Source organism: Oryzias melastigma, linkage group LG24, assembly GCF_002922805.2.
Source record: "Oryzias melastigma strain HK-1 linkage group LG24, ASM292280v2, whole genome shotgun sequence".
Taxonomy (NCBI): Eukaryota; Metazoa; Chordata; class Actinopteri; order Beloniformes; family Adrianichthyidae; genus Oryzias; species Oryzias melastigma.
Genome location: NC_050535.1, coordinates 24,591,196 through 24,607,169, shown reverse-complemented (window position 1 = coordinate 24,607,169; position 15,974 = coordinate 24,591,196). Strand labels below are relative to the sequence as shown.

The 15,974-nt window shown below is 40.6% G+C and overlaps 1 protein-coding gene across 8 annotated transcripts in view; it reads right to left on the bottom strand.

Annotated features, from left to right (window-relative positions):
- Positions 1 to 15,974, bottom strand: part of myt1la (myelin transcription factor 1-like, a) — a 65,980-nt gene that overhangs the window by 8,927 nt on the left and 41,079 nt on the right. For 6 of the 8 annotated variants that reach the window (XM_024291651.2, XM_024291646.2, XM_024291645.2 and 3 more), the window contains 7 exons: positions 14,005 to 14,225; positions 11,475 to 11,731; positions 8,531 to 8,749; positions 6,083 to 6,234; positions 2,081 to 2,149; positions 1,908 to 1,970; positions 1,748 to 1,831 (listed from right to left, as the gene is read on the bottom strand). In XM_024291651.2, coding sequence (XP_024147419.1) covers positions 1,748 to 1,831; positions 1,908 to 1,970; positions 2,081 to 2,149; positions 6,083 to 6,234; positions 8,531 to 8,749; positions 11,475 to 11,731; positions 14,005 to 14,225 — 1,065 coding nt within the window. The remainder of the gene's footprint in view (positions 1 to 1,747; positions 1,832 to 1,907; positions 1,971 to 2,080; positions 2,150 to 6,082; positions 6,235 to 8,530; positions 8,750 to 11,474; positions 11,732 to 14,004; positions 14,226 to 15,974) is intronic. The other 2 variants (XM_024291648.2, XM_024291650.2) reach the window with 1 other exon arrangement.

The following is a 15,974-nucleotide window of genomic DNA, read 5'->3' as shown; positions in this document are numbered from 1 at the left end:
CTGAAATTGATTAACGAGGCCCTCAGCTGCTTAACCAACCAGAAAATTATCAGACAGGTTTAATTCAATTCATGCCAGGTCCAATAAAAAAGTGTTCCTTTAATTTTTGTAAGCAGTTTATATTATGTCGAGATCACTTCTGCTCCTAAGTTTCTGCAAGAGTGGGCAGAGCTTATATCAAAACTGTCTTTGATGGAAACTGGTTTGCCATTTTCTGAATGTCTAAAATAAAGAAAAACAAAGAGGATTTCCCCTCAGAGAGCCGGCTACACCTTAAAAGAAGTTAAGAATTAAAATAAACATTTAGCTCTAATTCTGCCCTTTGTTAAATACGTGCTTCTATGTACATTTTTTTGCTTTTGCATCAGTTTGCGTTAAGGTGAGTTTCTCACATTGACTGTATAAGAATAACTGGACAGAGCAAACCCCCCTACTTCCGTGTTCCATATAGGAAGTACCACTGGGTTCCAAAAAGGCCAAAGTCCCATTGACTTACATTGAGAAACAGACAGTTATTTCTCAGTCATTTTATATGTCAGAATAATCATTCTTCCTCTGCTGCTTTCTGATTAACTTCTTTTTTCTAATCCTAATTTTTTTAAAGATTTTTTTCCATTATCACAAGTTATTAGAGTTATAAATTGACCAATCAGATGGCTCAATAAGCGTTTGTGGGTCTGACATCGAACGTCACAATAAACTCACTCCAGATTGGCGACAGTACTTCCTATAGATCCATGACTCAGTTATGACTCAGAGAGACTCATACCAATCGCTGAAGATGGGTTCAGACGTTTGCAATATGACGATTTCCGTTTCAGGATTTGACGGTGAAAGCGGCGGCCTACTTTCACGAGGAGTGGAGGTAATGCATTTCCAATGGGGGACTTCATGGCTCCAAAAGTCCAGTATTTTTTACAGTCAATGATTTCTCATCATAAAATTGTATATTCATGTGGAATAAAAGTTGCTTTTCAATCCAATTTTTTCCAAGAGTTTGAAGGCGCTGGTTGTTAGCCAAAAACGGTCAAGAAGTAAGCATTGCTTTTTGCTTTTTGTTTTTCTTGATGTTCAAAATGTAAACATTCTTTCTCCTTTGAGATTTTAGGCAAATGTTGATGTAGTGACCAAACCATGCCTAACTATTGTCCATCATCACATTTGTTGTTCGGAAATCATTTCTGCTTTCATAGGACTTTTTCTTTACTCTGTTTTAAAACGTTTTGTACAGTTTTTAAGGGAGTCCAAGCTCTTAAGGACTTTGCCACTTAAAGTTGAGAAGTAGATAGTTAATCAAATGATCAAAATTAAGGATTTTTTTTGTTGCGGGTTAATGTCTAATGGGCAGCTGGATAGCTTAGTTGGTTAAGTACAGGGTTGACATGCAGGAAGCCAGGGTTCAATTTCCAGTTGGGAAATTAAACTTTTATAAACACTTTTTTGAAAACACAATGTACTTATGGTTATAAGTTATGACTACATATTTCATTAAGTAAACTTTACTAGCATTATCTCCTATTGACAAATGTATTAACTCACTGTTTCAAGTTCATTGAACTAAACTACGTAAAAACATAAAAAATTTGAGGCAATCTGTTTCTTCGCTCTGTTCGAGTAAAATCAACTAATTTAGGTTAAGAGTAATCTGGAGGTGAACTGATCCAGTGAGGGAGGGGCTTGCAGGTCAGCAGCTCAAACCCCACAAAAGAGCCTGTCTGAACACCGTTGGTACGTGTGAACTTCTCACTTGATTGGCTCCTGCTCGTCCTTATCCTCTTTGCTTTGCAGGATTTTAATGCCGCTCTTTTTTGCTCGTGGACATCCGGACAAACTAAGACGAAGAAAGTTCAGAGTCAGACAACTGTGGACAGGGTAGTCTCAGAGCTAGTAGGTGGGGGTTTCTGCACCTCCTGTGAGAAGCATAGTTTCCAGTGATGTGTCCTGAGCCATCACAGCCCGGAGTTGGACACCTGAATCAAAGAGAACAGTGGAGGGAGAACATAAGTGTCTGAAATCTGTTTTGCACTGATCTGAGGACGAGTGTTTTGGTTTTTTTTTCTTTTCAGCTGGTTTTACTCACCGCAGCTCCTGGGAGTTGGTCGGCAACATGTTTCGGATATTTTTGTCAATCAACTGACAACTGGACAGGCTGCAAAAAAATACCCAACTTTAGTTCAGTTTTCACACTTATCTGCACAGTCATCAAGCAGTTTAAGGTCTCCTCCTCTCTGGAACAAAATTCATCATCACTGATTGATGTCAAAATGAGCTGACATCAAGACGGAAATAAAGCCAGAAGAGGAAAAGCAGCTGGACAGTCTGGTCCTCTGACTCTAATCTCTGGAGGGGCCACCATAGCTCCTCACAACACCACTTTGACCCAGCAGACAATTCATAACTTTTTCATGATTCCTGCTTCTTCAGATTCATCCTGAGGCTGCTGTTGCTCATTGAAACGCTCAGAGCTTTGGTTGGAGTAAAGTCTGTCTGCATTCAGACTAAAGTGAACTGTGCCAAAGTTCATCTGCAAGTGATCAGAGACCCTCGTTCTCAAGAGGACCATCTTATCTCGCTTGGTTCAGAGTTTTTAACAACTGTTAAGGGACTATAAGAGGACACCAGCTCTGGACTTGACTGGGATGCAACCTGTATTACAAAAGAACAAAACACGCATTTTACCAGGACAAAATCTGTATTACACCAGGACCACACCTTTAATACACCAGGACCAAACCTTTATTACACTAAGATCACACCTGTATTACACAATGACCAGATCTGTATTAAACCAGGATCAAACTGCTAAGGGATTAGCACAAAAGAACAAAACACATATTTTACCAGGACAAAAACTGTATTACACCAGGATCAAACTTTTATTACACCAGAACCAAGCCTGTATGACACCTGGACCTAACTGATATTACACCGGGATCAATCAAACCTGTATTACACCAGGACCAAACCGATATAACACCAGGACCAAACCTGTATTACACCAGGACCAAACCGATATAACACCAGGACCAAACCTGTATTACACCAGGACCAAACCTGTATTACACCAGGACCAAACCTGTATTACACCAGGACCAAACCTGTATTACACCAGGACCAAACCTGTATTACACCAGGACCAAACCTGTATTACACCAGGACCAAACCTGTATTACACCAGGACCAAACCTGTATTACACCAGGACCAAACCTGTATTACACCAGGACCAAACCTGTATTACACCAGGACCAAACCTGTATTACACCAGGACCAAACCTGTATTACACCAGGACCAAACCTGTATTACACCAGGACCAAACCTGTATTACACCAGGACCAAACCTGTATTACACCAGGACCAAACCTGTATTACACCAGGACCAAACCTGTATTACACCAGGACCAAACCTGTATTACACCAGGACCAAACCTGTATTACACCAGGACCAAACCTGTATTACACCAGGACCAAACCTGTATTACACCAGGACCAAACCTGTATTACACCAGGACCAAACCTGTATTACACCAGGACCAAACCTGTATTACACCAGGACCAAACCTGTATTACACCAGGACCAAACCTGTATTACACCAGGACCAAACCTGTATTACACCAGGACCAAACCTGTATTACACCAGGACCAAACCTGTATTACACCAGGACCAAACCTGTATTACACCAGGACCAAACCTGTATTACACCAGGACCAAACCTGTATTACACCAGGACCAAACCTGTATTACACCAGGACCAAACCTGTATTACACCAGGACCAAACCAATATAACACCAGGATCAAACCTTTATTACACCAGGATCAAACCTGTATTACACCAGGACCAAACCTTTATTACACCAGGATCAAACCTGTATTAAACCAGGACCAAACCTGTAATACACTAGGACAAAACCTGTATTACACCATGACCAGATCTGTATTACACCAGGACAATACCTGTATTACACCAGGACCACACCTTTATTACACTAGGATCACACCTGTATTACACAATGACCAGATCTGTATTAAAACAGGATCAAACCTTTATTACACCAGGATCAATCCGATATAACACCAGGACCAAACCTGTATTAAACCAGGACCAAACCTGTATGACACCTGGACCTAACTGATATTACACCGGGATCAATCAAACCTGTATTACACCAGGACCAAACCTGTATTACACCAGGACCAAACCTGTATTACACCAGGACCAAACCTTTATTACACTAGGATCACACCTGTATTACACAAGGACCAAATCTGTATTAAACCAGCACCAAACCTATATTACACCAGGACCAAACCTGTATTACACCAGGATCAAACTTTTATTACACCAGGACCAAACCAATATATCACACCAGGACCAAACCTGTATTACACCAGGACCAAACCAATATATCACACCAGGACCAAACCTGTATTAAACCAGGACCAAATCTGTAATACACTAGGACAAAACCTGTATGACACCAGGACCAAGCCTTTATTACACTAGGATCACACCTGTATTAAACAAGGACCAGATCTGTATTAAACCAGCACCAAACCTATATTACACCATTACCAAACCTGTATTACACCAGGACCACACCTGTATTAAACCAGCACCAAACCTATATTACACCAGGACCAAACCTGTATTACACCAGGACCAAGCCTTTATTACACCAGGATCAAACCTGTATTAAACCAGGACCAGATCTGCATTAAACCAGGACCAAACCTGTATTACACCAGGACAAAACCTGTATTACACCAGGACAAAACCTGTATTACACCAGGACAAAACCTGTATTACACCAGGACAAAACCTGTATTACACCAGGATTAAACCTTTATTACACCAGAACCAAACCTGTATGACACATGGACCTAACTGATATTACACAGGGATTAATCAAACCTGTATTACACCAGGACAAAAATGGTATTACACCAGGACCAAACCTGTATTACACTAGGACAAAACCTCTATTACACCATGACCAGATCTGTATTAAACAAGGACAAACCAAACCTGTATGACACCTGGACCTAACTGATATTACACCGGGATCAATCAAACCTGTATTACATCAGGGCCAAACCTGTATTACACCAGGACCAAACCTGTATTACACCAGGATCACACCTGTATTACACCAGGATCACACCTGTATTACACAAGGACCTCTATTACACCATGACCAGATCTGTATTAAACAAGGACAAATCAAACCTGTATTACACCAGGACCAAACCTGTATTACACCAGGACCAAACCTGTATTACACCAGGACCAAACCTGTATTACACCAGGACCAAACCTGTATTACATCAGGATCAAACCTGTATTACACCATGACCAGATTTGTATTAAACCAGGATCAAACCTGTATTAAACAAGGACCAATCGAACCAGTATGACACCAGGACCAAAAATGTATTACACCAGAATCCCACCTGTATTACACAAGGACCTCTATTACACCATGACCAGATCTGTATTAAACAAGGACAAATCAAACCTGTATTACACCAGGACCAAACCTGTATTACACCAGGACCAAACCTGTATTACACCCGGATCACACCGGTATTACACCAGGACCAAACCTGTATTACACCAGGATGAAACCTGTATTACACCAGGATCAAACCTGTATTACACCATGACCAGATTTGTATTAAACCAGGATCAAACCTGTATTAAACAAGGACCAATCAAACCAGTATGACACCAGGACCAAAAATGTATTCCACCAGGACCAAAATAATATATCACCGGGATCAATCAAACCTGCATTACACCAGGACCAAACCTGTATTACACTAGGAGTTTTTAACAACTGCTGAGGGACTACAGGATCACACATGTATTACACCCGGATCAATCAAACCTGTATTACACTATGATCAATCAAAGCTGTATTACACAAGGAGAAATCAAATCAAATCTTGAGGCCTGCCCCAGGACAGGTCAAATGCCAAAAAATTCAGAACCAACTTCAAATCTCCATTGCTGCATATCTATTCATTTGTTTTTGCTTCTTTATGATTTTGTCATTAGAGTGAAGTTCAGCTGAGCTTACGTGATGAGCTCTTTCTTGCTCTCCTTGCAAGGTGAGTATTTGTGGTGTTTGGGGCTGGGCGTGGTCACCTCTGCCGGGTACCGCTGCTCTTCTAGCAGCTCCTGGAAGGGATCCAGCTCGTCGCTCTGGAGCATGGAGGAGAAACAAGCAGACTGCAGCACATTACTGCAAATGAAAAGTTCACAAGCCAAAACAGGAAATGCAACAACACATTCTGTACAAAATCTAGATGCAGCCGGGACTGAAGAGACTTTAAAGTATTTTGATCCTATCCCTCATAATACCCACACCTCAAAGTCTCTTAGAGTATTTTTGTCTAGTTTCTATTTTAAAATACTTATTACAATTGATATGAGACAAATATACCCGACAAGTAACTTCAAAGTTATGACTTGTTTTAATTGAGGTAATACATTTTAATTATGTTGTTGAGTTTTAAAAATATTTTCTCAGTAAGTTTTTTTTCTTTATATAATATTTTTTATGCAAAAGTTTTTATTGTCAACGGCGGTCTTGTTTCAAAATATAGACTGCCTTGATTTAGGGAAACTGGAAATTTTATTTGACTCTTAATGATACAAATGCATCTGACAACAGTAGGACAAACACATAGTTACACACAATATTTACCTTAAAATGTTAATTCTAGTCTGACTTTTGGTTGAATGATTAAACCATAGCCATAAACGTTTAGGTTGATTCAACCAATCAGACTTTTAGTTTGAGACTCTGTAGCTTCATGAGGGCGGATGATGATTGGACTGTCAAAGCTCGTGCTACCAAAAGCTAACTTCTTCTGTACTTCAGGCTGTAGGCAGCAGCTGCACTTGATTTTTGCTCGAATTACTCACTGTTTAACAGTTAATGAAAGAAGGTGAAGAAGTTGATTTAGGTCAGTGTTTTTTTTTTGTGTAAGCCATTCTTAAGATTGACTTTTCAGAAAAACTGGACATTGTCAAAAAACATCAATCAACCCTGAAGCTAGCGAGCCTGTCTCAGCAGGGAAAAGGATTTGTCCACCACTTTCAGCCTTCCAGCAGTTCTCTATGTCAAGGGTAACATAGTTTTGTGACAACGTAAAGGTACAAAGGGGCTAGAATGAGAAGTTCCACGTCGCCACTGAACGCATCACGGCTCCGAATGCAATGTGCTGCAGCGTCTCACTACTGTACTGACAGCTTCATGACAGAATTGAAAAAAGTAGCATTTATCATCCTCATCGACCCCAGAAATTTCAGGAGCACCAGAAAAACTTCCTGCATGCATCCCTCTCCAGCTTAGCATAGCGCTTTGATCTGTCTCCAATGACAACTGTTATATATTGCATGTGGGATTTTGCAGGGAAATCTCCCCCTGAACTCCTGGACTTCCTTCATGGATGGAGTTCATCTTTGAATAAGTTGGATTTACTGCAAATAAAAATGCTTATTTTCAAGTCTAATGGGTTGTCTTGGATGTTTGTTGCAGCTGTTATTGCAGTGGGAGGAGTCTTGCACACATAGTTTGTTTTACAATATGTGCAATTATAGTGAATTCAGTGTATTTAAATGATCCATTTATGATGGAATTGCTCCACAAAATAATGATCATATATAACAGGATGGTCTTAGAAACATAAAGTAGTTAATAATAATGAGTGTTTTGGTGGAGGAAAACTGAAGGCTCAACTCTGAATTGCGCGGGCCGCCACTCCCGTTAACTTGACAGTTATTTAACATTGGGCTAACAGGATTTCTTGAAGTGAAATTCAAAACATAAATTTAAAAAAATTATACCTATTTCAAAGCATATGGAAACTATATTTTGATGGATTTACCAAAAGGTCCAAATTATTAAACTAAATACATTTAGCCATATTGTGATCTAGTAAGACATTTTTAAATGGTCACACATAGGTATTCCAACCACACTTTGTATCGCAGGATAAATCAACACCACCAAAAAAAAAAAATGTTTCTGATCCAGGTATCAATCAGAACAGACATTTCAGGGTTGGTCAGAAGGAAGCAGGGTGCACTTGGTGTGAGTGCCTCCTCTGCACTGAGCTCCTGTTGGAGCTGGTGTATGAGAAACTTTGTACGAGATTCGCTAAACGATGAAGTCACAGCAGCACTCTTAAGGCCTAGATATCAAATGTGGAAGTGTTTGGGACTCATAATTCAAAATAAAAGTCAATACTGGAAATGGTTTTTCTTTTTCACAATGTACCTGCGTTACTTGTCTCTTAAATGAAATTAAAATGCAATTATCAGAGCGCCTTTTTCTTTTTCTTCTTCAACACAGCTCATTCTGTAACTTACTTAACATGACAGGTTAACTCAAGTTAGGCTGAGCAACGTCTTCTCAGAATAATGATGTCTACAGTCAGTTTTCTGTCTTATTTACCAACAGTCCATTTGGGGTACATAAACCTGGACACTCCTTTCTCCTTTGCGCCCCACCTCTCACCTCCTTGTGCTCGTCCCCCAGTCGCTTCATTTTGGTGTAGTCCACCGGCAGGTCCCAGCAGTCGTTGTTGCTCAGCTGGTAGCAGCGGCTGCTGAGCAGAGCGTGTCGCTGCGGCGACATTGGCTGCAGGGGTGTCAGCACTGTCCCGCTGCCCTCTGGACCACCAGGCTGACCCTCCAGGTCCATCTCACTGCCATCATCCAGATCACCAACTGGACTCTGTAAAAGAAAAGTGTTTATTTATTTATTTTTTTACTTGTCCAGGGGCCCGTTTCAAGAAGCAGGTTTTGTTGGAACTCTGAGTTCGTGAACTCCAAATTCAGTAAAACTCTGAGTTTTCGGTTCCAGAAAGAGAGATAACTCAAACCCAGGAAAGTGGGCAAAACCAAGCCCGTTCCAAGAAGCGGGTTAAGATGAACTCAGAATCAATCACTATGGTAACTGAGTCTGTGAACGAAACCTGGTCGGTAGCAGGTTTTCTTCAGGAAACTTAGAGTTCTCTGTGGTCTCCACCCCTTTTTAAAGTGAAAGATGTTCAAATATGAGTTCCTCATTAACATTCAGAGAATATTCACATTAGAGACGTCACGTTTTCACCACTCAGAAACCAAAATGACATGTTCATTCATAGAGGATCATGTAGAAGAGGATGGATTAATCCAGAGGAAATGTTATTTACGTCGGTAGAGGATTTGGAGGACACGAGTCGACTGACTGCAGTTTCCCAATTCATTTTTATTTCAGCGATATTATACATAGTGAGTTTTTCCAGGGACTTGCTATTAAAAAATACAGTTTTCTTTTCCTTATTTTAAACCCTTAACAATAGAAATTATGGAATGTCAAACAGAGAGAAAGCATCTGAACTCATCTACCGTCCAGCACTTGTGTCAATCATTAGCTCGGTCGTCAGCAACGCTGCTTCCCTCTGTGGAGTTTGCGAGTACGATTCCTGGCTACGGAATTTGTTTTTACGCTTAAAAAAAAAGAATTCTGCGAATATGTTTTAAGTCTTGAGAATTAAAATTAAATAAATGCTTTTTTTAACATATTCCAGGCAGCTACAGTTTCTTTTTAGCGTGCAGTGATATCCGTGTGTGTAGGTGGGGGGGGTTACCAAAACTGGTCATTCATGCGATTACGGAGATTACTGGTTAAATTAGTAACAGATCAAAAACCATTCCTTACTCAACAAGAGACAAAATAACCTTCCTGACATTAATTATTCATTATTAGAAATGATTCAAATAACTGCAGATATTTTCTCTCTGTTCTACCGCTGCAGCTGTGTTGCTTTTCTTGCAGAAAATGTTCTCCTATAGTCGCATTTGCTTGAAGGAACTTATCAATTTCCGTCCCCGGAAGTACTAAACTCAGGTGTTTGTTCCCGTTGCCATGGTGAATCATGCTGTCTTTGCTCCATTGATCAGGGCTTTTTATGGTCGCGACGCTCACACCTGATTCTGGTTCTGACAACTTCAAGTTGATTGAATCAAACATTTTCAGCTGTTCTGGAACCGAAAACCCTGAGTTTGAGGATTTAGAGTCCAGTGACTCTAAGTTCAGGTTTGAACTCTAAATTTGTTGAACCTGCTTCTTGGAACGGGCCCCTGGTCAACAGCTGAGCAAACAGATACGAGCTGAGATCCTCTAGTGTTGGGCAGACTTTACTCTCACAACAGTGTTATTGATCGTATGACACCCAAAGTGTATATTTTAATAAACCCCTGTTGTAATTTATGCTAAACTTTATTTATATTTTTATTTGTTCTTTTTATTCATTTATTTATTCATTTTTGGGACCAGACAGGAAAGAAGGGGGGGGGGGGGTTAAGGGCACAAAAGAAAGGTAAAAGAGGGGAGTTGTAAGAAAGAAGAAGATGGTGGCAAAGTAAAACTGTGAAACAACTAGGTGTAAATAGTGAAAATCTGAAACATCCTTGAGTGTGACCTTGGATGGGGCATCAAGCTCTCTGAATGTGGAATCATTGTAATTGAAACTTGTGTTTTGTGCTAATTATCTCAAGATCTAGGGTCGTTTTGGCCCTCTCGGATTGCCATCCCTGTTCACTCTCCTGACTCCACTGATTGCTCATTCACCACAGCTGAATTCTGGACTATTTAAGCTTCATTCTTTCACCTTCACTCTGCCAGTTCGTTGCCTTAGAAACATTCCAAAACTCATTTAACTTTCTGACAGACCGATGATGATTACCAACAATCTCTACACTACACAGTACAACATGAATGCAAGAATCACTGAGCGAACCCCCGACTCCCAAGAAAAAACAAACAAACCTGCAAGGCCAGCAATAACGAATGAAAACTAATTAATTGTAGTATTTGGTCAAATAGAAAGTCGTCTTTCAGCATCATAGGACTCCTGTCCTCCACCCTTTGCTGTCCTGTTAGGATACGACTTCTGCTTCCTTCAGCCAACAGGAGAAGGAGGTGGGCTCACACTAACAAAACTGTGGAGCTTTCATTGTTGGGAGAGTAATGACAGACCAGAGCTTCAAACATCTGCAATACGTGAAGAATCTAAAAAAAATAAAAACCTGATGTCTGCGAAGCTAGTCAAATTCTAGGTCGAGAGGAAATGCAAAGCAGATAATCCTACCCGGTTTGAATCAACATTGACCAAAGTGAATGAAAATGATCTTAATTGGGTGACATGAGACCACTTTCACCAGAGGTTTGCAGAAGTCTAGAGTTGAAGAATTGGCTGCAGACCCGAGGCACATTGGTCATCTAACAGCTCAAGGGTTGGTTGTTCGATTCCTGGTTACCTCCGTCACCTGTCAAAGTGTCTCTGGGGAGACGCTGAACCCCGCTCTAATGGGTAAGCTGCAAGCCGCTACCAAGTTGGTGTGTGAATGAACACATGAGTAGCATTGTAAAAGCAGAAGTGCTACACAAAAATACACAATTTCCAGCCCCCCACCTGTGATAGCAGGTCCTGAGGCTTCCCTCCCAGGGCGTTTGGGAGCTCTCGACACCTGGTGGACAGGTTGAGGATGGCTGTGGCTGCCATGTGGGCCGCCTCCATGTCATGGGTGTAGTCAAAGCTGCTCTTACTGCAGGTGCTGCTGGCACTGCTGCCTCCTCCACCCCCTCCTCCCCCACAGCTCAGGCTGCTGCTGCTGGGGGCGTAGCTGCTGGTGGTGCTGCTGGCGGGGCTCGTCTTCCCGTAGCGCTTTGCTGTAAGAACAAGCACATACGTTCACGCTGAGCATCAGGTAGAGCCGGACGATGGACCTTAAAGAACACTGCTCAGACAGACTGCTCCACTGAGGAGATTCACAGAGAAATGCAGGCCGGGTCCAAAATCACCACTGTCTCTGAGCACAGCTGCTTTACTAAAAAGAAACAACAAGTAGAAAACTTTAAAATCCTAACTGTCCAACAGCATTTCCATTTCAAATCGACTTCATTTATAACACTATTTTAAAAAATCTGCTTTTCTGTCCCAGTGAGATGAAACTGGTGGAGTATCGTGTCTGAAAGACCATTTGACCAGAAATCAGGTGGATGAGCTTGGTGAGGTTCAGCAAAAACAAAGTTTCCGGGGGGTGAGTGGAGGCTGAGCGTGTTTCTGTCGACTTGCAGACGGCAGCATCATTTCTTACATGACTCACAGAAGCGTTAAATATGAAGCATACAGACAGGTGGAGAAGCAGCTGTGTGAAAGCTGTGCAGCAAAAAATCAGAAGTCTGGAAGCATGTTGTTGCTTCAGAACCCCTCCATCCACACCCAGCACAACCAATCCTCTGACAGCTTCTCAGCTGCCTCACTTTTCCCCACTTTAGATGTGAACTCAGAATAAAGATTCACAGTTCAAATGCGGCAACATGACAATCTATGTATTCTATGGGTTTAAACAAAGTCTTTTGTAATTATCATGTAGTTTCCACATATGCAATGGGAACCATTTTTTGTGCTACCAATCTTTCAAAAATACCACACAAAAGTAATTAAAAATAATCCAAAAGATACCAAAATGAAATATATCTATTTTGTTATATTTTTGAAAAATGATCGTCTAGAGTCTTGGCAATAATCCTCAAGGTTTGAATTTAAGAAAATATTATGATTTTCTTAAATGTCTGATTAGAACTGAAACTTTTATAAAAGGGGAGAAAAGAATGTTATAAATTTTATTTGGGGTGTTCTTGATTTGTACGCACTTTAGTCAGCTATTGTTCTGTTTAAAGTTCTGCATAAATGATGCTGCCATTAGAGAACAGAGCTTCAACAAGCACTCAATGTGTGATGTGGACCTGAATACAAGCACTCATCCCAAATGCAAAAACATGTTATAAAGTCAAAAACTGCTGAACTTCCGTCTGTCTGCAGTAAATGACGGTCTTGCTCAGGAACGCCCCCACAGAAACTCCTGCTTCTATCTGTGACCAGCTCCAGAGTGTGATTGGCTGCAGCGTCATTAGGTGTGATCACTTGCACCTCGCCTGGATCGTCGCCTGGACCAGGCACCAGGCGGGGGCGGGGGTGAGGAAAGTTGCTTGAGTTAAAGGCAAACAGCGGGACTGAACAGGAACAGGAAGTCGGGGTTGTCCTTAACACTCCGATGAATTTTAATATGCCTCTCCTCCTTAGCATGGACTTTACTGTTATATTTTTATAATAATAATTTACATCTGTCCGTGGACAACGAGTGAAAAAATAGCTGCTGGGTTCATTTAATGTCCATTGTCCCAGAGAAATATATAAAATTGAAATGAAAGTTAAGTTTTAAAGGCAACAATAACACAAATAACTACAGATGATTTGAAATCTTCATTTTTCACATCAGTGATTCACTACTCATCAGAAAGATGTCCTGCAGATTTCCTTCATTTAGTGCCAGTCATTTCTGATCAGCATCACGTCGAGGTACAAGAACTGCCAGGACAACATTTCCCACAATGCATTGTTTTGATGTCATCAAGGCAGCTTGCAGTCAGCACAGCGCCAAATTTCCAGTTCATTAAAAAATGTTGTTCGGGTCTTGATCATTTAAACATATATATCTGAAGTTCTAAATTGTGACTAAACTCTTTTAAGTAAGTAAATATTTATTTCTATAGCACCTTTCCCAGATAAAAATCACAATGTGCTTCACAAAGAAGACAGAATAAAGTTACAGCCAGCCATACACATACTGCAGATGAAATAACATAAACGACAGTAAAAGTACGGTAAAACACACAAAAAAGACTAAAATAAATGACCTAAAAGCTCTTTTGAATAAAAACGTCTTGACCTGACTTTTAAAACACTCGACAGAGTTTATCTGTTGTACGGGAGGTCATTCCAAAGACGAGAGAAACGGTTTGAGGCAAGTAAAACTGAATTTTCTGTTTAATAAAGAGTTGTAGACCTTCTCCACCATCCACAGGACCTAAGACATGCCCAGAAATATTCAAAGCCAAACTTTAGCATCCTTGATGAGAGGTGTGTGATGTGTACCCACCGTCGTATCCCTTTGGGGAGGTGTCGCGCCCATGGTGGGACTTGGTTGTTGAGCCTCTCTTGCCGTAGCTCCCTTGCTGGCTGTCATAGCCTCCGTAGTCATAGCTGGTCTTGGAGTATTTCTCCAGCTCCTTGGTCAGGTTGGACCGTGGTGTGCTGGTGGGAACGTTGTTTTTGTAGCCGTATTGAGGAATCTCCAGCTGCTTAACGAAACACATTGGCCTGGAAGAGCAACAAGAAGCAAAACAGGTCTCACTCATGGTGCCGAATGAAATAAAGACACCAGATAAAATAACTAAAAGCAAAACAGATCAAAACAGCCAGACATCAGAACACATGGCAAAGAAAACAGAATGATTTGATTTGTCTTTGCTAAAAAACACACATTCATTTTATTTCCGGGTTTTGTTTGTTTTGTTCACAGCATGTTCATATTTGGATAATTTTACCAGGATATATTTTAAGGAGATTAAGATATTGTGGGTTATTTATAATTTTAAATTTTCATTTAAAATGACAATAAAGCTATAGAAATTTTATTTTTTTTCTTTTAACATTTAGTTCATTTCTAACTTGTATAATTTTGACATAAAAATTTTAATTAAGGCTTAAATTGATTTATTCTGGAATAATATTAGTGCCTGTTTTTATTCATAGTTATAATAAAAAGATAAGTTTTTAAAGTTTTAAATATATAGTTTTAGAGTGTTCAATAAATGTTTATTCCGTTCGTCCTGCGACCTCAGGTGTGTTTTGGATTTTGGCCACCGGTGCGATTGAGTTTGACAATCCTGGCATAAGGGATACAGCAGGTTAAGAAAATGGATGGATGGATGGATGGATGGACGATTATTTTAATAGCCGACTAATCACCGATTATTTTTCTGATTAGTTGACTAATAATAAAGACAATAAAAACAGTTTATTAAACCTTCATTGAGTCCTGCACCCTCTGTCCTTCATTAGTTTCAGGTATTAAAACAAGATTAAACTAGAAAAGTTGCATTAACTGCAACAGTGTGAATGCTTTTTGCTGAAAGTAGTTGCTGAAGATGCTGAAGCTTTTTGCTGAAAATCACAACACAATTGACTTTAATTGCTGAAGGGATTTGCTAAAAAATGCAAAAGCTATTACCAAAATGCTAAATTTGCTGAAAGACTGGAGAGGTGTTCCAAACATGTCCTACTGGGCCCCGGGGAAGACCCAGGACACGCTGGAGAGACTACCTCTCTAGGCTGGCCTGGGAACGCAAAGGGGTCCCCCCTGAGGAGCTGGAGGAAGTGACCGGGGAGAGGGAAGTCTAGGAATCTTTGCTCAGACTGCTGCCCCCCCGACCCGGTCCCAGATGAACGGAAGAAGATGGATAGATGGATTGCTAGAAGACTGGAAATTTTGTGAAATAACTATAAAAGAGCGCTGAAGTTGACACAGACTTTGATAAACCCATGAAAAAATAAAAATAAAATAAAACGATCATTTAGGCTGCATTGCAGCAGCAGCAGCTCTGGCTGGAGCTCAGAACTGATTTCATGCCAGCACATGCTGATTGTTGAATTTACCTGAACAAGAAATCTAATGGAATGCCAGAATACTGAAAGTGTTTAATCGTGCGTCAGTTTCTAAATGTGTGAAGCAGTGGTGACGTTTTTATATGCAGACAAAGGGTTACGTTCAGGAGAACGGTTCCGGTGTCCGGTTAAACCACCCGGTGGATCCTGAGTGGAGATGCTATAAACAAAGCAGCGGCAGATTCAACCCGCGCAGGAGTGCCGCTCTTGCTGCTGCAGCTGCTCCTCCGTGGGTTGAATCAAATGCAGACAGCATGTTTGTGAGAGCTGATAGGATTTTACTTTCAGTTTCATTTTAAATACTTGAGGCCAACTTAAAAAAAATCCCGTCTTGGAAGCAATTGAAAAAAAAATCCAGTTGAAAAACGTCTCTTTTTCCGCAAATAATCGAATAATTATGTG